The 23,184-nt window shown below is 45.3% G+C and overlaps 1 protein-coding gene across 1 annotated transcript in view; it reads right to left on the minus strand.

The window, feature by feature from the left end:
- ARHGEF33 (Rho guanine nucleotide exchange factor 33) overlaps window positions 1–22,515 on the minus strand; it is a 166,856-nt gene extending 144,341 nt beyond the window's left edge. The window contains exon 1 of the mRNA XM_088477650.1: window positions 22,449–22,515. Within this exon, the coding sequence (XP_088333776.1) occupies window positions 22,449–22,515 (67 nt within the window). The remainder of the gene's footprint in view (window positions 1–22,448) is intronic.
- Window positions 22,516–23,184: the final 669 nt, after the last annotated feature.

A 23,184-nucleotide genomic window follows, 5' to 3' on the forward strand; every position in this document is an offset into this window, starting at 1 on the left:
TTAGGTTTTTCCAGTGTCTCTGAGCAAACTCCCTGTCTGCTCTCCCAGGTGAGACAATCAGCCCTCAACACACTAGGCTTATATTGGCCACTCTCAGGTGGAAAACCCTAACAAGCCTGTTACCAGGCTAAGAGAACCAAAACCTGGAGTGGCCATGGGTGGAGCCCTCCCTCTCCTCTCACGCACAACCCCCAGGTCCCAAACCGGCTTTTCAAAAAACCGAAACTCAAGCCTGCTACACTGCAGACTTTCTCCTGGGGATTTTAAACACATAGGACAGGAATCTGGGATAAATGTCCCTGCCACAGACCACTTTACCAGTGATCCTATCACAATATATATATATATATACATATATATCTATATATATATATTTATATATATAGTTAAAGAAGATGGCACTCACCAGCATAAATGCAGCTTATTTATTCCAATAAATCAATCATAGGCTTACATACAGGTGGCAACGTTTCGGTCCCCAAACGGACCTTTTTCAAGCAATCAAGCCTTCACTTGCATAGTGACAACCAAATACAGCTCCCCTTAGAGTAAGGTCCTAGGCCAAAATATATTTTCCAAAAGGTGAGTATGTAGATATATAGTTATTATTATAGTTATTATTATTATTAATTTTTAATAACATGATGTATTGAGTGTAAATGCGTGACCTCTCCTGGTGGCCTACCCTAACTTCACAGCTTCTGCCCCCTCTCATTCCCCTGCCATCATTGTTCCTTTAGTCTTTCCTTCTTTTTCTATATAAAGTTTATGTTTATGCTTAATATGAATTGTTACGTACAGTCAGGTCCATAAATATTGGGACATTGACAGAATTTTCATATTTTGGCCTCTATTCACCACCACAATGGCTTTGAAATGAAACAAACAAGATGTGCTTTAACTGCAGACCTTCAAATTTAATTTGAGGGTAATTACATCCAAATCAGGTGAACGGTATAGGAATTACAACGGTTTCTATATGTGCCTGCCACTTTTTAAGGGGCCAAAAGTAATGGGACAAACTAAACAATCCTAAATCTAACTTTCACTTTTTAATGCTTTGCTGCAAATCCTTTGCAGGCAATTACAGCCTGAAGTCTGGAATGCATAGACATCACCAGACGCTGGGTTTCATTCCTGGTGATGCTCTGCCAGGCCTCTACTGCAAATGTCTTCAGTTCCTGCTTGTTCTTGGGGCATTTTCCCTTCAGTTTTGTCTTCATCAAGTGAAATGCATGCTCAATTGGATTCAGGTCAGGGGATTGACTTGGCCATTGCATAACATTCCACTTTTTAGCCTTAAAAAACCTCTTTGGTTGCTTTTGCAGTATGCTTCGGGTCATTGTCCATCTGCACTGTGAAGCGCCATCCAATGAGTTCTGAAGCATTTGACTGAATATGAGCATATAATATTGCCCGAAATACTTCAGAATTCATTCTGCTGCTTTTGTCAGCAGTCACATCATCAATAAATACAAGGGAACCAGTTCCATTGGCAGCCATACATGCCCACACCATGACACTACCACCACCATGCTTCACTGATGAGGTGGTATGTTTTGGATCATGAGCAGTTCCTTTCCTTCTCCATACTCTTCTCTTCCCATCACTCTGGTACAAGTTGATCTTTGTCTCATCTGTCCATAGGATGTTGTTCCAGAACTGTAATGGCTTTTTTAGATGTTGTTTGGCAAACTCTAATCTGGTCTTCCTGTTTTTGAGGCTCACTAATGGTTTACATCTTGTGGTGAACCCTCTATATTCACTCTTGTGAAATCTTCTCTTGATTGTTGACTTTGACACATATAACCTACCTCCTGGAGAGTGTTCTTGATTTGGCCAATTGTTGTGAAGGGTTTTTCTTCACCAGGGAAATAATTCTTCTGTCATCCACCACAGTTGTTTTCCGTGGTCTTCCGGGTCTTTTGGTGTTGCTGAGCTCTCCGGTGCGTTCTTTCTTTTTAAGAATGTTCCAAACAGTTGATTTGGCCACACCTAATGTTTTTGCTATCTCTCTGATGGGTTTGTTTTGATTTTTCAGCCTAATGATGGCTTGCTTTACTGATAGTGACAGCTCTTTGGATCTCATATTGAGAGTCGATAGCAACTGATTCCAAATGCAAATGTCACACCTAGAATCAACTCCAGACCTTTTACCTGCATAATTGACAATGAAATAACGAGGGAATAGCCCACACCTGTCCATGAAATAGCTTTTGAGTTGATAGTCCCATTACTTTTGGCCCCTTAAAAAGTGGGAGGCACATATAGAAACCGTTGTAATTCCTACACCGTTCACCTGATTTGGATGCAATTACCCTCAAACTAAATCTGAAAGTCTGCAGTTAAAGCACATTTTGTTTGTTTCATTTCAAAGCCATTGTGGTGGTGAATAGAGGCCAAAATATGAAAATTCTGACAATGTCCCAATATTTATGGACCTGACTGTATATGCATGGGGATGTAGTTATGAGATCGGCAGCCGCATGGCAGCCAGTCTCTATCCTGACAGCGGAATCCTGGCAAGGGATTTAACACAGGCATTGAAATACCAATGTTAATCCCGACGCCAGAACGCCGAGGACACCAACCCGAACTAAGGGAAGTCCGGGGCGCCCTTAGCATTAGCCGCGGAAGGGGAGGGTTAGGAATAGGGGCTCTAGCAGGATTAGCGTTAGGTTTGGGGGGAGATTAGGGTTAGGCACCTCTAGGGGGGAGGATCAGGCAACACCAGGGGGTGGTTAGGGTTAGGCCCCCCTGGGAGGGTTAGGTCTAGGGTGTGGGGAGGGGGGTTAGGCACAAACAGGTGCCCAAATATACATTAATATTCACTGTAATCAAATGGTTCTAAGGGGCCTATTTATCAATATTATTTTTGCTAAAAAATTGTGAAATGGTCTCCGGGCTCCTGCAATGTGACCCTGCATAGAGTAGCTGACTTGGGTCACAGTGCAGGAGCCTGGAGACCAGAGCCTCAGAGAGAGGACCTCACCGGAGCACCAATCATGGGCAGGTAACTGTAAGCTGTAGAGGGAGGTGGGATCATGGTCATGGGGGTCTTTGGTGAGCCCACGGCGCATGCGCAGACAGTTTCTCACTGTATTTTTTGCAAAGAATACAGTGAAAAGTGTGTGGAGTGGATTCGCAGGGGCAGAGCTTTATCGCCACCTCCAGGGGCTGATTGGGCCGCCGGGACATCGGGCTTTTTCCCGCTGGGCCGGCCACATTGTTACCTTTAGGGGCTACCGCCCTTCATTCACCCCTACTCCACTACAGCTGGCCGGGCTGCCGCGATCGGAGCATAGTTCCGATCGGGCAGCCAAGGCCGGTGCAACCCGCTCAGCAGTTCCTGCACTGCAGGGAGGCGCCAGGCTGGAGAGACGCTCTCCCTGCAGCTGCTGCTGAGAAAATTCTTGTTGCTGCCAGCTGCTGCTGTGCGGGTGAAACTAAGTGGTGCCCGCGGCCTGTCTGCCGTGCCGTGCCTAGTAACTTGTAAGTAGTCAAGGACATCTTAAAGCTCCGCCTCCTCCCTTGGCTCTATACAACTGACCTGTGACTGGATAATTATGGAATGTTACGTTATGACGTCACGATGCACGCGGCGTGTGTTCAGTGTGTGTGTGCCTGCCTCCTGTGGTGAAGAAGAACTTGTAAGTGCAGAGCAGCCGAGGAGGAGCAGCGCGCTAGCACAGACCGGAAGCAGGAGGATGTCGCACGGTGCACCCCCCTGACTGAGAGCCTCAGTTACTTTGAGACTCAATGTGAAAGCTGCATGTCCTGGATCCTGAAGAATAGGAGGCATTATGAAAACCTATCAGGTGTGTGTGTATATATATATATGTATATATATATATATATAGTTTTATATATACACATATATATAATATATATATATAATGCATAGTGGTGTATGCACTCAAGTTCCACAGATTTGCTTTGCCTGGTGCCTTCAACGGTATGCAGTCGGCATCCCGGCGTGCGGGATGCCGATGTTCTGAATACCAGTGTGGAAATTCCGGCACCAGTATCCCGAACGCCGGCATCCCGAAGGTAAGTATCGGGGTGTTAGGGGGAGGTTAGGCACCGGGGAGGGAGGATTAGGGTGCGAGGAGGGGAAGGTTAGGTTTAGGCACTAAGGGGGTAGGTTAGGGTTAGGCAATAGTGGGTTAAGCTAAGGGTTAGGCACTGGAGGGTTAGGGTAGGGGGTAGGAAAATACTTATTATTAGTTCCTATGGGTGTCAGGATTCTGACTGTCGGGATGCCGCTGTCGGTATTCTGACCAGCGGCATCCCAACAGCCTGGAAGAGTTGATAATTCATTTTTAAGAACATCATCTTCTCCACATTTTGTGGAAGCAACCTCCTACACCTTTCGCTGACAAGGTTCCCGGCTGCACTAAACACTCTTTCGGAGTACACACTGGAGGGGGGGCAACTCAGGTAAAATAGAGCCTGTTTGTACAGGGGCCTCCAAATTGCCTCTTTTTCCTGCCAGTACAGGTACGGACTGTTTGACATCCCTACTTGGATGCTGTCACCAATGTAATCCTCCATCATTCTGTCAGTGGTGACAGTATCATATGCAGTGACAGCAAACAAGTCAGAAATTGTTGGCATGTCCTTCAGTCCGGACCAGATGTCCAAACCGGCCCTTGACTTATGACACAGGTGCACGCTTGGCGCTGCTGCTGTGTTGATGCACGTGCAGCAACAGCGCACACAAGTCACAAACAGTACAAAAATTGTTTTTTATTTTTTGGAGCACTTTGGCCGTTACACCACCATTAACAGACTTATGGGACACAGGCGCACGCTTTGCGCTGCTCCTTTGTTGATGCACGTGCAGCTACAGTGCACACAATTCACAAAGACAGAAAAAAAAGAAGAATTTTTTATTTTTTGTGGAGCACACTTTGGGGGTTACACCACCCTTTACCAGACTTATGGGACACAGGCGCACGCTTGGCGCTGCTCCTTTGTTGATGCACATGCAGCTACAGTGCACACAATTCACAATGACAGAAAAAAAAGAATTTTTTTATTTTTTGTGGAGCGCACTTTGGAGGTTACACCACCCTTTAACAGACAGACGCACGCTTGGCGCTGCTGCTTTGAGGATGCACGTACAGTGCACACAATTCACAAACACAGAAGAAAATGTTTTATTTTTGTTGGAATGCACTTTGGGGGTTACACCACCCTTTAACAGACAGATGCACGCTTGGCGCTGCTGCTTTGAGGATGCATGTACAGTGCACACAATTCACAAACAGAAGAAATTTTTTTATTTTTGTTGGAGTGCACTTTGGGGGTTACACCACCCTTTAACAGACAGACGCACGCTTGGCACTGCTGTTTTGAGGATGCACGTACAGTGCACACAATTCACAAACACAGAAAAGAAGAATTTTTTATTTTTGTTGGAGTGCACTTTGGGGGTTACTCCACCCTTTAATGGACAGATGCACGCTTGGCGCTGCTGCTTTGAGGATGCACGTACAGTGCACACAATTCACAACACAGAAAAGAAGATTTTTTTATTTTTGTTGGAGTGCACTTTGGGGGTTACACCACCCTTTAAGAGATGAGCCAGCTGGCCCTTTACTTATAGGACACAGGCGCACGCTTGGCACTGCTCCTTTGTTGATGGACGTGCGGCTACAGCGCACACAAATCACAAACACAGAAAATCATTTTTTATTTTTGTTGGAGTGCACTTTGGGGGCTTTCACCACCCTTTAAGAGATGAGCCATCCGGCCCTTTACTTATGGGACACAGGCGCACGAAAGAACTGCAAAATCTGAATATATTTGAAAGGGACTGCTGCGCATGTTGGATTTTACTCCATATATATTAGAGGTGAGCGGTACGGATGTTCCCTGCCTGACTCGGATCCCCGTTCGAGGCCGAGCCGCAGCCTCCTGATGTCGGATTCTCACGAGAGAATCCGACGTCAGGGCTCCTCTAGTGTAGGGCAGACCGGGGGGGCATACTACTACTGGGGGCCTGCTACCGGGGGTGCATACTACTACTGGGGTCCTGCTAAGGGGGGGCATATTACTACTGGGGGCCTGCTCATGGGGGGCATACTACTACTGTGGGCCTGCTAAGGGGGGGCATATACTTGGGACCTGCTAATGGGGGCACTACTGCTGGGGGCCTGCTAATGGGGGCACTGCTACTGGGGGGCATACTACTGGGGGCATGCTAATGGGGGGCATACTACTACTGGGGGCACTGCATAGGGGGCCCTACTACTAAGGGGACTGCATAGGGGGCACCACTACAAGGGCCATTGTGTAAGGGACACCACTGCTGGGGGCATTGTATAAGTGGCACTACTACTATGTTAATCCCGATGCCAGAACGTCGAGGACACCAACCCGAACTAAGGGAAGTCCGGGGCGCCCTTAGCATTAGCCGCGGAGGGGGAGGGTTAGGAATAGGGGCTCTAGCAGGGTTAGCATTAGGTTTGGGGGGAGATTAGGGTTAGGCACCTCTAGGGGGGAGTATCAGGCACCACCCGGGGGTGGTTAGGGTTAGGCACCCCCTGGGAGGGTTAGGTCTAGGGTGTGGGGAGGGGGGTTAGGCACAAACAGGTGCCCAAATACACATTAATATTCACTGTAATCAAATGGTTCTAAGGGACCTATTTATCAATATTATTTTTGCTAAAAAATTGTGAAATGGTCTCCGGGCTCCTGCAATGTGACCCTGCATACAGTAGCTGACTTGGTCACAGTGCAGGAGACGGAGACCAGAGCCTCAGATAGAGGACGTCACCGGAGCACCAATCACGGGCAGGTAACTGTAAGCTGAAGAGGGAGGTGGGATCATGGTCATGGGGGTCTTTGGTGAGCCCACGGCGCATGCACAGACAGTTTCTCACTATATTTTTTGTAAAGAATAGAGTGAAAAGTGTGTGGAGTGGATTCACAGGGGTAGAGCTTTATCGCCACCTCCAGGGGCTGATTGGGCCGCCGGGACACCGGGCCATTTCCCGCTGGGCCGGCCACATTGTTACCTTTAGGGGCTGCCGCCCTTCATTCACCCCTACTCCACTACAGCTGGCCGGGCTGCCGCGATCGGAGCATAGCTCCGATCAGGCAGCCAAGGCCGGTGCAACCCGCTCAGCAGTTCCTGCACTGCAGGGAGGCGCCAGGCTGGAGAGGCGCTCTCCCTGCAGCTGCTGCTGAGAAAATTCTTGTTGCTGCCAGCTGCCGCTGTGCGGGTGAAACTAAGTGGTGCCCGCAGCCTGTCTGCCGTGCCGTGCCTAGTAACTTGTAAGTAGTCAAGGACACCTTAAAGCTCCGCCTCCTCCCTTGGCTCTATACAACTGACCTGTGACTGGATAATTATGGAATGTGACGTTATGACGTCACGATGCACGCGGCGTGTGTTCAGTGTGTGTGCCTGCCTGCCTCCTGTGGTGAAGAAGAACTTGTAAGTGCCGAGCAGCCGAGGAGGGGCAGCGCGCTAGCACAGAACGGAAGCAGGAGGATGTCGCACGGTGCACCCCCCTGACTGAGAGCCTCAGTTACTTTGAGACTCAATGTGAAAGCTGCATGTCCTGGATCCTGAAGAATAGGAGGCATTATGAAAACCTATCAGGTGTGTGTGTATGTATATATATATATATATAGTTTTATATATACACATATATATAATATATATATATATAATGCATAGTGGTGTATGCACTCAAGTTCCACAGATTTGCTTTGCCTGGTGCCTTCAACGGTATGCAGTCGGCATCCCGGCGTGCGGGATGCCGATGTTCTGAATACCAGTGTGGAAATTCCGGCACCAGTATCCCGAACGCCGGCATCCTGAAGGTAAGTATCGGGGTGTTAGGGGGAGGTTAGGCACCGGGGAGGGAGGCTTAGGGTGCGAGGAGGGGAAGGTTAGGTTTAGGCACTAAGGGGGAAGGTTAGGGTTAGGCAATAGTGGGTTAAGCTAAGGGTTAGGCACTGGAGGGTTAGGGTAGGGGGTAGGAAAATACTTATTATTAGTTCCTATGGGTGTCAGGATTCTGACTGTCGGGATGCCGCTGTCGGTATTCTGACCAGCGGCATCCCAACAGCCTGGAAGAGTTGATAATTAATTTTTATGAACATCATCTTCTCCACATTTTGTGGAAGCAACCTCCTACACCTTTCGCTGACAAGGTTCCCGGCTGCACTAAACACTCTTTCGGAGTACACACTGGAGGGGGGGCAACTCAGGTAAAATAGAGCCTGTTTGTACAGGGGCCACCAAATTGCCTCTTTTTCCTGCCAGTACAGGTACGGACTGTTTGACATCCCTACTTGGATGCTGTAACCAATGTAATCCTCCATCATTCTGTCAGTGGTGACAGTATCATATGCAGTGACAGCAAACATGTCAGAAATTGTTGGCACGTCCTTCAGTCCGGACCAGATGTCCAAACCGGCCCTTGACTTATGACACAGGTGCACGCTTGGCGCTGCTGCTGTGTTGACGCAAGTGCAGCAACAGCGCACACAAGTCACAAACAGTACAAAAATTGTTTTTTATTTTTTGGAGCACTTTGGGCGTTACACCACCATTAACAGACTTAAGGGACACAGGCGCACGCTTTGCACTGCTCCTTTGTTGATGCACGTGCAGCTACAGTGCACACAATTCACAAAGAGAGAAAAAAAAGAATTTTTTATTTTTTGTGGAGCACACTTTGGGGGTTACACCACCCTTTACCAGACTTATGGGACACAGGCGCACGCTTGGCGTTGCTCCTTTGTTGATGCACATGCAGCTACAGTGCACACAATTCACAATGACAGAAAAAAAATAATTTTTTTATTTTTTGTGGAGCGCACTTTGGAGGTTACACCACCCTTTAACAGACAGACGCACGCTTGGCGCTGCTGCTTTGAGGATGCACGTACAGTGCACACAATTCACAAACAGAAGAAAATGTTTTATTTTTGTTGGAATGCACTTTGGGGGTTACACCACCCTTTAACAGACAGACGCACGCTTGGCACTGCTGTTTTGAGGATGCACGTACAGTGCACACAATTCACAAACACAGAAAAGAAGAATTTTTTATTTTTGTTGGAGTGCACTTTGGGGGTTACACCACCCTTTAACGGACAGACGCACGCTTGGCGCTGCTGCTTTGAGGATGCACGTACAGTGCACACAATTCACAAAACAGAAAAGAAGATTTTTTTATTTTTGTTGGAGTGCACTTTGGGGGTTACACCACCCTTTAAGAGATGAGCCAGCTGGCCCTTTACTTATAGGACACAGGCGCACGCTTGGCACTGCTCCTTTGTTGATGGACGTGCGGCTACAGCGCACACAAATCACAAACACAGAAAATCATTTTTTATTTTTGTTGGAGTGCACTTTGGGGGCTTACACCACCCTTTAAGAGATGAGCCATCCGGCCCTTTACTTATGGGACACAGGCGCACGAAAGAACTGCAAAATCTGAATATATTTGAAAGGGACTGCTGCGCATGTTGGATTTTACTCCATATATATTAGAGGTGAGCGGTACGGATGTTCCCTGCCTGACTCGGATCCCCGTTCGAGGCCGAGCAGCAGCCTCCTGATGTCGGATTCTCACGAGAGAATCCGACGTCAGGGCTCCTCTAGTGTAGGGCAGACCGGGGGGGCATACTACTACTGGGGGCCTGCTACCGGGGGTGCATACTACTACTGGGGTCCTGCTAAGGGGGGGCATATTACTACTGGGGGCCTGCTCATGGGGGGCATACTACTACTGTGGGCCTGCTAAGGGGGGGCATATACTTGGGGCCTGCTAATGGGGGCACTACTGCTGGGGGCCTGCTAATGGGGGCACTGCTACTGGGGGGCATACTACTGGGGGCATGCTAATGGGGGGCATACTACTACTGGGGGCACTGCATAGGGGGCCCTACTACTAAGGGGACTGCATAGGGGGCACCACTACAAGGGCCATTGTGTAAGGGACACCACTGCTGGGGGCATTGTATAAGTGGCACTACTACTATGTTAATCCCGACGCCAGAACGTCGAGGACACCAACCCGAACTAAGGGAAGTCCGGGGCGCCCTTAGCATTAGCCGCGGAGGGGGCGGGTTAGGAATAGGGGCTCTAGCAGGGTTAGCGTTAGGTTTGGGGGGAGATTAGGGTTAGGCACCTCTAGGGGGGAGGATCAGGCACCACCCGGGGGTGGTTAGGGTTAGGCACCCCCTGGGAGGGTTAGGTCTAGGGTGTGGGGAGGGGGGTTAGGCACAAACAGGTGCCCAAATACACATTAATATTCACTGTAATCAAATGGTTCTAAGGGGCCTATTTATCAATATTATTTTTGCTAAAAAATTGGGAAATGGTCTCCGGGCTCCTGCAATGTGACCCTGCATACAGTAGCTGACTTGGTCACAGTGCAGGAGACGGAGACCAGAGCCTCAGATAGAGGACCTCACCGGATCACCAATCACGGGCAGGTAACTGTAAGCTGAAGAGGGAGGTGGGATCATGGTCATGGGGGTCTTTGGTGAGCCCACGGCGCATGCGCAGACAGTTTCTCACTATATTTTTTGTAAAGAATAGAGTGAAAAGTGTGTGGAGTGGATTCACAGGGGTAGAGCTTTATCGCCACCTCCAGGGGCTGATTGGGCCGCCGGGACACCGGGCCATTTCCCGCTGGGCCGGCCACATTGTTACCTTTAGGGGCTACCGCCCTTCATTCACCCCTACTCCACTACAGCTGGCCGGGCTGCCGCGATCGGAGCATAGCTCCGATCAGGCAGCCAAGGCCGGTGCAACCCGCTCAGCAGTTCCTGCACTGCAGGGAGGCGCCAGGCTGGAGAGGCGCTCTCCCTGCAGCTGCTGCTGAGAAAATTCTTGTTGCTGCCAGCTGCCGCTGTGCGGGTGAAACGAAGTGGTGCCCGCGGCCTGTCTGCCGTGCCGTGCCTAGTAACTTGTAAGTAGTCAAGGACACCTTAAAGCTCCGCCTCCTCCCTTGGCTCTATACAACTGACCTGTGACTGGATAATTATGGAATGTGACGTGATGACGTCACGATGCAGCCAAGGAGGAGCAGCGCGTTAGCACAGAACGGAAGCAGGAGGATGTCGCGCGGTGCACCCCCCTGACTGAGAGCCTCAGTTATTTTGAGACTCAATGTGAAAGCTGCATGTCCTGGATCCTGAAGAATAGGAGGCATTATGAAAACTTATCAGGTGTGTGTATGTATATATATATATATATATAATGCATAGTGGTGTATGCACTCAAGTTCCACAGATTTGCTTTGCCTGGTGCCTTCGACGGTATCCAGTCGGCATCCCGGCGTGCGGGATGCCGATGTTCTGAATACCAGTGTGGAAATTCCGGCACCAGTATCCCGAACGCCGGCATCCCGAAGGTAGATATCGGGGTGTTAGGGGGAGGTTAGGCACCGGGGAGGGAGGATTAGGGTGCGAGGAGGGGAAGGTTAGGTTTAGGCACTAATGGTGTAGGTTAGGGTTAGGCAATAGTGGGTTAAGCTAAGGGTTAGGCACTGGAGGGTTAGGGTAGGGGGTAGGAAAATACTTATTATTAGTTGCTATGGGTGTCAGGATTCTGACTCTCGGGATGCCGCTGTCGGTATTCTGACCAGCGGCATCCCAACAGCCAGAATATCATACCCATTCCCTTTCAGCGATGCTCAAATAAGGTGCACATTTATGGGTCTATGTATTAATAATAACGGTCTAACGCGCCAGGAATATTTTAATTTTTAATAAAAAATATCCCGGCTATGTGCTACCAGGAACTCGCTGCCCTGCGACTTATATCCCCGGCATTAGGAGAAATCTTTCACACTCTTTCGTCAGCTTCTGCAGCCGGCCGGGGTCTGTGAGGGAGAGATCAAAAGATCTTTCTCCTGCACTTGAGGAATGATGATGTTTGTCCGTGCAAGATGACGTTTTGCCTCTTTCTGAGTTCCGTTTTTTTGGAGGGAAAAATCTGAACTCCACGTGCAAACTCGAACCTATCCGAGCCTGCACATCCCTAATATATATATATATATATATATATATATATATATATATATATATATATATTGGTGTAAACATGGATGGCACTCTGGGTCCGTCATGCAAAAAATAAAGAATCTTCAGGTCTCAGGGAGTCAGTCAATGTTTCGGGATGCAAACCTTTTATCAAGACCTTGATCAAAGGGTTTGTGCCCTGAAACTTTTTTTGTTTGAAACATGTTATATAATATAACAAACAATGGCAGTTACTTTTCTGGCAAAGCTCTTGATTCTGAGGACAGCATCCTTCCCCGTCACCAGACTCCGCCCCTCGACAGTCCCCACCCCTCAATAGACCCCACCCCCATTAGGGCTGCTTCCAGAAATTTCCCGGGCTGGTTTTTTGACCTAATCCGCCCCTGGCCACCTCTGTGCCTGCATGCGATTTTTGATACATCCTTGTGATATATTCAATACTTGCTATATTCATCACTCACTCCAAGTGAGCTATCACCAAGGCAGGAGCTTTGGTTTATGGTGGGTCTGGATGTCCATGAGAGAGTCAGCTATAAGCAGATGATTCTCAATCTAAGGACTCGGTATTGACACATAACAGTTCCAGCGGTGACGAGATTCGGTGGTTATACGGTGATGTTACATGCTGTTGTTTTAACTGAGATGTACGTGATTTTATGCATTTATTTATATAAAGATTGATTTGATTCTACAATGTGTGCTCCTTTCATCTTCTTCCTAGAATATATGTATTTATATTTGTGAAATAGGATTTAGAGTTTTGGCTTTAACTAAAGATTAAATAAAATTCAGGACCTGCAAAATAAGCTCACTCTGCTAATGTGAATGTGCATAGATGTCTGTTACGGATCTTGGAGAGCGATTAAGGACATGCCACATGGTGTTTTATTTATACTCTTCTGTGTCACTGGGAGTCTAGTATGCGTAAAATGAGTCAGTATAGGAGCAATCACTATCAAGCTGAATGTAGTGACGCTTGTTCTGCAGCCACAAACAAACAGTACTGTGCAGAATGCTCTCATAAGATCATAATTATAAACAATCATTGCAGCAAAGCTTTAAAGAGAGATAGAGAGAATGTTATTTTTCTTAATAAACGTATAAAGCTGGCCACACACTAGACCAACTTACATCCAAGCAGCCAACTTGTTAATTGGTTGGAATGAAACTATGGTAACGGATGGGAGTAACTGTTGATTAGCAATTTGCTTCTAAATGCCAGAAAACAGATGAAAATGGTTGTCAGACAAGTTTGTTAAATGTTTGATCTAAACAATTTGTTCAAACACAAGTTTTTGTCCATTTTCTGGCGTTTGGGAGCAAATTGCTGATTGTCATTTGCTTTCATCCTTACCACATTTTCATTCCAACCAATCAAGTTGGCTGGTTGGACAGATAATCTTTAGATGTGTGGCCAGCTTAAGCCATACCTTTGTATATGATGATGCTTTAACCACTTGCCTGGCATGGACCTAATTTTCTGTCCACACCAGGCAGTTCTTTATCTGTACTGGACGTAAAATTTCGTCCAGACAGATAAACATGAGGGCGGCTGCAGGAAGAGAATCTTCCCGCAGCTGCTGCTCTCAGAGGGACCTTCCGGTCCCTCTGCTTGCCAGCACCCTCTCCCCCTCTGTCTGCTGTGCTGCCGATCACTGCTGATCGGTCAGCAAAGCAGGACCCCCTACCCAGCGCCTGCAGAACTGAGTAGTCTCTGGGGAAAAGTAAGTTTAACCGCCCCCCTAATGCCCCTGACATACCTGGGTACTGTATCCGATCTCTAATTGAACGTCGTGATGGTTGCGATGTTTCCGATGTTCAGTTATTTTTAAAAAAATAATAATTTTTCTTTTCACAAATCTTGAAAAAAAAAAAAACTTTTTTTTTTATGAAACCATTTTGGATAAGATAAAATGGATGTTCATCACCTAATCCACTCATAAAAAACCCCCGACAATTTTGGAAAAAAAAAATTGTCAGTTAAGTGGTTAAATATACAGTAGTATGTGACTCTTATAGACCAAATAGTTTATTTTTTGTATTCATTATTGTTACGTATGACTTAATTAGAATTTATACTAGAAATATGATATTTTGACATTATAGAATACTTAAGCATTAATCTATTCACATACTTCTAACTCATTGTTTAATAATTGGTGGGAACATCATTAAACTTAAATATAGATTTATTTATTTTTAAATAAAATTATATAACAGATTTCATGACCCTTTAGATTATTATCAAATTTTATTATTACACTTTTTTTTCATCATACGCTGATATTTAACAGTTTAGCACCTGCTCACATCCATTTATCTGGGTATGGTAGGGATGAAATAGGCAATTACGCATTTGAAGACAAAGCCAACATTCAATTTTATCCAGTATCAATAAATAATAAAAAAAAATGTTTTAATGAATGGTAAACTGTGTATTATAATTTATGTTTAAAGGTTACAAACTCTTGGGTTAAATATAATAGATGGATAAGGAGTTTAAAGTAGCCTGTCAGCAACATTAGTGTCTAGTGACCACACTTAGAGGTAAATTTACTAAAGGTTGGTTTGCCGTCGGTTTCAGGAAACTGGCTGCTAATGACGGCGTGTTGCTGTCTAAAAAATGGAAATTTATCATCCGAAGGGCTTTATCTTCTATTGAAACCCGTCGTCTATGTCTGTTGTTTTTTTGCTGCTCTGAATTCCATTGGTTTTGATCTTATGTAAGTTTCCAAATTGCAAAACCAACTGGAAATTAGGCAAAAACACTAAATCGACCGTTAGTAAATTGATACCTTAGTCCATGGGGGCAGTGAAAATAACATTAAGGGGTAAATTTACTAAAGTGGGAGTTTTTAGAAGTGAGTTTTAGAAGAGATGATGCCCATAGCAACCAATCAGATTCTAGCTATTATCTTCTAGAAGGTGCTAGTTAAATGTTAAGTAGAATCTGATTGGTTGCTATGGGCAACATTTCTATTAAAACTCACTTCTAAAAGCTCTCACTTTAGTAAATTTACACCTAAGGGTTAAATAGTGAGTGATTTATAACTACTCACCCAACTACTGGATTTAACCGAAGAGCTTGCAATCTATGCTCTACAATTACAAGAAAACAAATTACAATGCTCCCTTCACTGTAATGAGCAGGCAAATTGTTTCAGTGCTAGAGACACATGAGTCTAATTTAGTGAATGACATAATTCCTCTTGTGCAACATAAAAATGTAAATTGCAGAAAACTTCTTTCAGCGAACATGTGTGCCCATATTTTTAATTAAGATATGTGCACTTCAAAATACAACTGCAAAACGGTAAATCGCAATTTAATTTTTAACTTTAAATAAGGCACTATAGTGCTGATGTAGAGATGCACGCACGTATGGGCGCAATGCATTCTCAGATGTAAAAGGGATATTCCCTCATATGTAATCACCATGCAGCCGCACCGCTCCTATCAAATACACTAATTCAAGTAGCCGTCATCACTATTATTGCACTTTGCACCAGCCCTATCCTTGATGTGTGAGATTTATCTGAAATCAGACCGTATGCACAATTCAGCATAGCCCAAGATGTCTGTCTACACTGACACACCTTCAGTACACTTAACTTATGTGCAAACACCCCAATGTCGAGGGACCTAATGATATGAGGTGTCCGCTCCTATAAGCAACCTACAGCAGCTGCTGTAACAAAAGTGTAAGTATGTATGTGTACTGTTATACTGTGCAAGGCCAAAACTAGGATTTTTGTCACCCGGGGCAAGACAGTAATTTGACGCCCCCCTGGTGATTCCCCCATAGTAATGCCCCCTGCAGCAGTGCCCCTATAGTAATGTTCCCTTCAGCAGTGCACCTATAGTAATTCCCCCTGAGGTAATGCCCCTAGTGCCCATATAGTAATGCCCCCATAGTACTGCCCCTTTAGTGCCCATATGGCAATGCTCCCATAGTAATGCCCCTGTAGTGCCCATATGGTAATGCCCTGTACTGCCTATATGGTAATGCCCCTGTAGTGACCTTATAGTAATGCACCTTTAGTGCCCTTATAGTAAAGCCCCTGTAGTGCCCTTATAGTAATGCCCCTGTAGTGTCCTTATAGTGCTCTTATAGTAATGCCCCTGTAGTGCCCTTATAGTAATGCCCCTGTAGTGCCCTTATAGTAATGCCCCTGTAGTGCTCTTATAGTAATGCCCCTGTAGTCCCTTTATAGTAAAGCCCATGTAGTGCCCTTATAGTAATGCCCCTATAGTGCCCTTATAGTAATGCCCCTTTAATGCCCTTATAGTAATGCCCCTGTAGTGCCCTTATAGTAATGCCCATGCAGTGCCCTTATAGTAATGCCCCTTTAGTACCCTTATAGTAATGCCCCTGTAGTGCCCTTATAGTAATGCACCTTTAGTGCTGCTTTTTACACACACACACAAAAAAAACAATACTCACCTTACCCATAGTTCCGCCCGGCTGCTCCTCGGAACTATGGGAGAGACGTCATGACGTCTCTACCATAGTGCCCATGGGGAGAGCCGGAAGTTGGAGGTTAGGAGAGAGCTCCAGCCTCCGGCTACCGCGGCGCTGCAGGGAAGGAGCCGGGCGCCCATTGGTAATAAAATCTCAGCGGGCGTCCAGCTTGGAGCCTCCCTGCGACACTGGGCTGGAGGACACTGGTGCACGTGCGCACATGGTGCACGTGCACCTCCAGCCCCCCCCCCCCTAGTTGCGGCCCTGTAGTGTGTATGTATGTGTTAGTGTGTATATGTCTGTGTTAGTGTGTACTGTATATGTGTATGTATGTGTTAGTGTGCATGTTATATATTAATCAAACATATTATATACAGGGCTTAAAGTGGTCCTGGAGAGGAGGTGGAACTCATCTCCCCCTCCGTCTACTCCCCCTCCCACGATAGACGGAGCTACTCTGAGAGGCCAGAACTGTGAAAACTGTTCTTTACACACACACGCACGCACAAACATACACACACACTGTTGTGTATAGGAAACGGTAGCCTTGGCCCCCTTAAGGTTTGGGCGTATGACAGTGAGAAATACAATTTGGATGCTTTTTAGCACTCTTGACATCAACTGAGTCTACAATGTTAGGTAAAAAGGAAAAAAATGTTCTATGTCATCAGTGTAACACTTACACTGGAGAGACAGCATCCTCCTACATCTCTCCAGCGTCATCCCCCTGCATCTCTACAGTTCCAGCCCCCTTGCTACTCATCAGCACCATCCCCCCTGTATCTCACCAGCTTCATCCCCCTTGCGTCTAACCAGCTTCACCCCCCTGCATCTCATCAGCTTCATCCCCTCTGCATCTCTCCAATGCCATCCCCTCACAGTCTCTTCAGCACCATCTTCCTGTGTTTCATAAGCATCAGCCACCCCTGCATTTCACCAGCGCCATTCCCATGTCTTCACTCCAACACCAGCCCCGTGTCTCTCCAGCTTATCCCCTTGTGTCCTTCCAGCAGCTCCCTGCCCCTGTGTCCCTCACCAGCAGCTCCCTGCCCCTGTGTCTCCTCTCCCACCAGCACTTATCCCCCCACATGTCCCTCTAGCAGCAGCTCACCTTCATGCCTGCCCTGGCCCTTGCTCCTCTTCACGGTTGCTCAGTGCACTATGCAGCAGCGGCAACGGTATGACGTTACATACGCTGTGCCGCAAAAAGAGGCGCCAGGACGCAGTCCTACAATGTGAGTGACAGGAGGGGCAGAGGAGGAGGAATATGGAGCTGGAAACCGAGTAGTTGGAAATGCAGGGACATGGGGGATGCGGAACTAGTTCCGCCTACCATTATATGTGATGGAACTCAGGGCCTGATTCAGAGCCGCTCGTAAGCGGCCGCTCGTTCGCTCTGAGCGATGTTCGCACAACTGCGCATGCATATGGGTTGTAATGCGCATGCGCAAAACAGTCATTGCGGTCATAAATCGTGCACTCGTAAAACAGTGAGGGGCTGCTAATTTGATTGACAGAATGTACCGTTTGTGGGTGGTAACACGGGAAGGTGCTTGAAAACGGGGGAGTGGAGATCCGAACGCAGGCGTGCCTAACTGTCAAAAGGGCGTTTAATGGGAGTGCATAATTAGTAACGAAGTGTCATCGACCACGTCACTTGGTTGTCTTTTAGCCTGAACTGCTCGCAGTGATAGCGGGAAAAAAATCCTACCACAAGCACTGCGAGCAGTTAAGACGCCTTTCAATGTTCCTGATTAATCCAATAAATACCGATGACGTGTGATGCGAACGGCAAGCGCATTTTTCGGGCGCTCGCTCAGACATAGAGGCGTCAACACATCGCAAAGAGTGAGCGCTCAATTTAAATATCCGGACCCTTTTTTAGAACGAGCGTCCGCAAATAGTGTCCGGCTCTGAATCAGGCCCTCAGTTCCACCCATTCCTGCCCACTTTAACCACTGATTTTATATATATATATATATATATATATATATATATATATATTCTGTTTAATAAATATATATACACTGAAGTGCCTAAAAGTCATGGGATAGCAGTATGTAATGGTAGGTGGTGCCATCGTAGTGTGACATCTTGTAAATGCCCAGGCCTACATCAGTTGTAGTCTGACATCTCGAGTCAGTAGGAACACTGGTAGGCTGCTCATGGTAAAGCGATGTGAATTATCAGAGTTCGAATGCGGCATGACAGTAGATGCCCGATGGATGGTACATTTCATTGTGTAGGGATGCGGTCAATATCCCGACCATGGGGATTCCGGTTCTCAGAATGCCGGCGCCGGAATCCCGACACTTGTCAGCATACCAGCGCTGGCATTCCAGCCGCCAAAATCTCAAAGGTTAGTAGCGGGGTTAGGGGGGCTTCAGGTAAATTCTGTGTTCTGTGTGTGTATGTAATTTTGTGTTAGGGGCCCTACTAGTGTGAGCATTGTGTAGGGGGCATTACTACTGTGGGCAATGTATAGGGGGTACTACAAGGGATACAACTACTGTGGGCAATGTATAGGGGGTACTACAAGGGATACAACTACTGTGGGCAATGTATAGGGGGCACTACTGTGGGCATTGTATAGGGGCATTGCTACTGTGAGCAATGTATAGGGGACACTACTACAAGGGGCAATACTACTGTGGGCATTGCATTGGTGGCACTACTACTGTGGGCATTATATAAGGGACACTACTACTGTGGGCATGTATAAGGGGCACTACTGTGGGCATTATATAGGGGCATTACTACTGTGAGCAATGTATAGGGGACACTACAAGGGGCAATACTACTGTGGGCATTATATAGGGGGCATTACTACTGTGGGCATTATATAAGGGGCACTACTACTGTGGGTATTGCATATGGCAAAACTACTGTGGGCATTGTATAAGGAGCACTACTACTGTGGGCATTGTATAGAGGGCACTACTACTGTTGGCATTGTATAAGGGGCACCACTAGTGTGGGCACTGTATAAGGGGCACTATGATTGTGCGACAAAGTGTATAAGGGATACTACGGTGTGGTACACTACACTGGTGAATAAGGAGCTTGTCTTAAGGGCACATCCCATTTTGAGTGGCTACGCCCCCTTTCGGGTACGTGCAACCTTAGATTTTCCATGCCCCCACTTCAAAATTCTTACTTCGACCACTGTATATATCAATGTAGCCGCAAGTGGAGATGCAACCGGATTGCTTATGACTCTTCGCCCGTAGTTGCATATACTCAGCTCAAATGTAGCATTAACAATCGCAAGATCCATCCACAAAACTGACTTTTAACTCTTCATCAGCCCCTTTATCATTATAGGCACGCTCTTCAGTAAAAGTCTGGACTCTCCAACACACCCATTAGCCACCAAACACTATTTTTTTTCTCACTGTGGCCTCTTTACCATTTTGCATCTGTACTTTGGCAAGGGAGTGTTTTAAATCATGTGTGTTATCTTCATTTTTAGTTATTTGATATAATAGACATTGTCTTTAGGGATCCCTGTCCACTATTCTGGGACCCCAAATTTGTTCACACACTTATAGGATAATATTGGTCAACCTTTAACTTTTCTGTACACTACATATACATATTCTGTATCGCAATTTATTAAATTCTTACTGGCCTGAGAGGTCTTGTACAAACCCACCTCTCCGGCTATGTATTTTCACCTTTCTGCATCAGCTTAATGCTAATACAATATTTTCCTCCTCCAGCCTTTGAGTTTTGGTCTTGCACAAGCCATTAAGTCTGCATTTGCTTAATATGGGGCATATTTATGAACTATCGGGTTATAGACACAATAATGTTCATTTCTTATCGCACTCTCAGGTATCTTTTGCTATCTGTAGTCCATAGGCTACAACGGATAACACCATCTGGATGGTAATAGCTATCAGGGCCAAGCTTGGTAAATTTGTTAAATAAGCAGCCCCCATAGGTTTCTACAAGAGCTCTTGTGATAAATAATGGAGGGTCAGAGATATCTGCTGTGGTTCCCCGTAGATACATTCGGGGGATACTTAGCATTTGTAGGTACCCCAAAAAATATGTATTTATGAGGAATATACCACAAATATTCAATTATTAATCGGCACCTAATTCTCTGACTCTAATTGGCCTACTATACAGCAGCATGGACAGAGAGTCGTCTACAGCCTGCCTGGACAAGGAAGAGAAGACGGTAAATTGTGACAATGAGATGGGATTATGTTTTAAATGCAAGCTGCCAAAAGTGAACCTTTTCCCCACTTGATTAATTAGCACAGTTCACAGATGTGTTAAATGTGCCAACAATTTAATACAGAGTAGCAAGAGCAAGCCATATTCCAGATGCTACCAATTTTACTGGCAATATAGCTTATCACTGCTTGATAAATTAGTAAAAAGTAGCTTTATCTACACTTCTACAACGTTCCCTGTTCATGCACTTAGCACTGCTCTATGTGATGGGCTCATGTATTACAGTAAAAAGAGCCTTTTGCATTTCCTACAAAGTTACTTGTTCACTGGGTATCCTGTGGTGGATTGTTACCTAAAATACCCAATTTCTCCACTTTATGCCTATAGCACGGTATCTTTTTTATCATACAGAGAGGATACTTGTACATTTTCGCAAGCGGTTTAGCAGCCGCTACTGATGCATGAGTTAAACTTTTTAATTAGTTCCTATACACCGAGCCCCTCTTTAGCCCACACATATGGCTTATTCACCTTCATTCAAGGCAGGATAAAGTAGAGCAAAGTAATACATTATAACTCACTTTTGCAGCCAGCTACAATACACTCACCAAAGCTAGTAGACATGTACGACATTGTATGACTTTTACAATCTTTTAAATTTAGAAATTTTTTACAGAATAAAAAAAAGCACACCACTAGAAGGCACAAAATACAAATAAATGCATAGTAACGGAAAAAATACAAACAAATAGACTAATGAAAAAAAACCACTGATCTTAAATGGTCTCGAAATTAATATAATTAATTCGTACTTTCTCAAAAATCTTGAAACAGATAGTTCTTGCTGGTATGTCTAATTTCAGCTCAGTAACTATTCTACTTTTTTGAGCTATCCCGCCAAAGGACATGTTTTACCCCCTGACAAAATGGTTGTGGTAGAAATTTAGTTTATTAGTCTCTGCCTTAATATAGGAACAGGAATGACCCACCACTATAATATTACATCACATATCAGGAGTTTTAACTAGTTATAGAGGTCAGGTTCTAAAACGTATTTAAAGTACTGTCTTGACTTTTACCATTTTGTATCCACAAGGCAGATAATTGGATATTTCGGTCGTTCATTCTCCACTGTGCATCCATAAACCCATCATATAATCTCAAAGTGTGAATGCTTTATTTGGATACTGATAGTGACATTGAAATTGAATAAATGAACAAATTTAAAATAAGTTTATTCAATGACAATGTAAAGCTAGACATAATTTCTTCTTATGACTATGCACTTACCAAACAGCACTGGGTGCTAACTTGACATCTACTTTTCACAATACAGGAAAAAAATTATTGACCCCCCTCCTTCCCAATAGCAAGAAAGCAGGGAGGCCAGGAGACAACACATGCAGACCAGGGAAGACCCTCTGTAGTTTGGCAGGAGTTCAAAACTAACTCAGCTGTGTCCAGAGAGCATTCTGTAACAATCATTTGTCTACATGATATTTTACCTGATGACACCTTATCACATGTCAATAATACAATATATATATATATATATATATATATATATATATTTTTTATACATATATACACACTCAACATTTTTATTATATTATGTGTTATTTTTATCTGCAGCATGTGTACATGCACGCTCTTCAATGTAAATAGTTTGCTTAGGAAATACCACAAAGTACAATAGTCTAAAACAAGAATACTCCAAAATGATAATGGGTGCCAAGTCTGGTTTGAATTGAAATAAAATATTGCCAAAAGGTGAACTCACCATAGGTCTCTTCTGTGCGGTTTATAGAGCGTCTGTGAGGACAGCTCTGTCTCAGTTGGAGGTGCATGTAAGGAGAATGGCAGGACTGCAGCCCTCCTTCAGCTCAGTGCTCCTGGGCTAGAACTGTCACTAGCTAGTCATTGGTTTTAGAGGCGAGAGGAAATAATGCACTCCTCTTCTTGTTACATAACCTTCAGACTCAGCAATCAAAGCGATGTGCTCACTTCAGGAGGCAGCAGAATACAGGCATTGAGGGAGACTGCTCTTTCTTTCACTCCCCAAAGTAAGGAGTCCTGGGAAAGTTAATGGCAATGTATTAACACTATTATGCCAGCATGCCAGGCAATGCTACATAACACATAATTGATGATGTGATAGCCACTGCTATACACATACACACGCACATATAATATATGTAGGACTATGTGTCTGTGTATATGTATATATCTATATAGATAAATAGATACCCAAACACACACACAAAGATAGGCAGACATAGATAGATAGATAGATAGATAGATAGATAGATAGATAGATAGATCATTATGAATCTATGTACATATTATAAATACTATATTTAGACATCTGTCCACATTATGATACAAATCATAGTAAGTAGTGTGGTAATTCCTATAAGCTAAGGCTGGTTAAGATGCTAAGTAGGAGATTTATACAGATGAAGATGTCCCCCCCCCACCCCTCTCCCACCTCCTCCCTCATTGTTGCTGCACTGCAC

Source organism: Taudactylus pleione, unplaced genomic scaffold (assembly GCF_031769625.1).
Source record: "Taudactylus pleione unplaced genomic scaffold, aTauple2 ptg000201l, whole genome shotgun sequence".
NCBI lineage: Eukaryota > Metazoa > Chordata > Amphibia > Anura > Myobatrachidae > Taudactylus > Taudactylus pleione.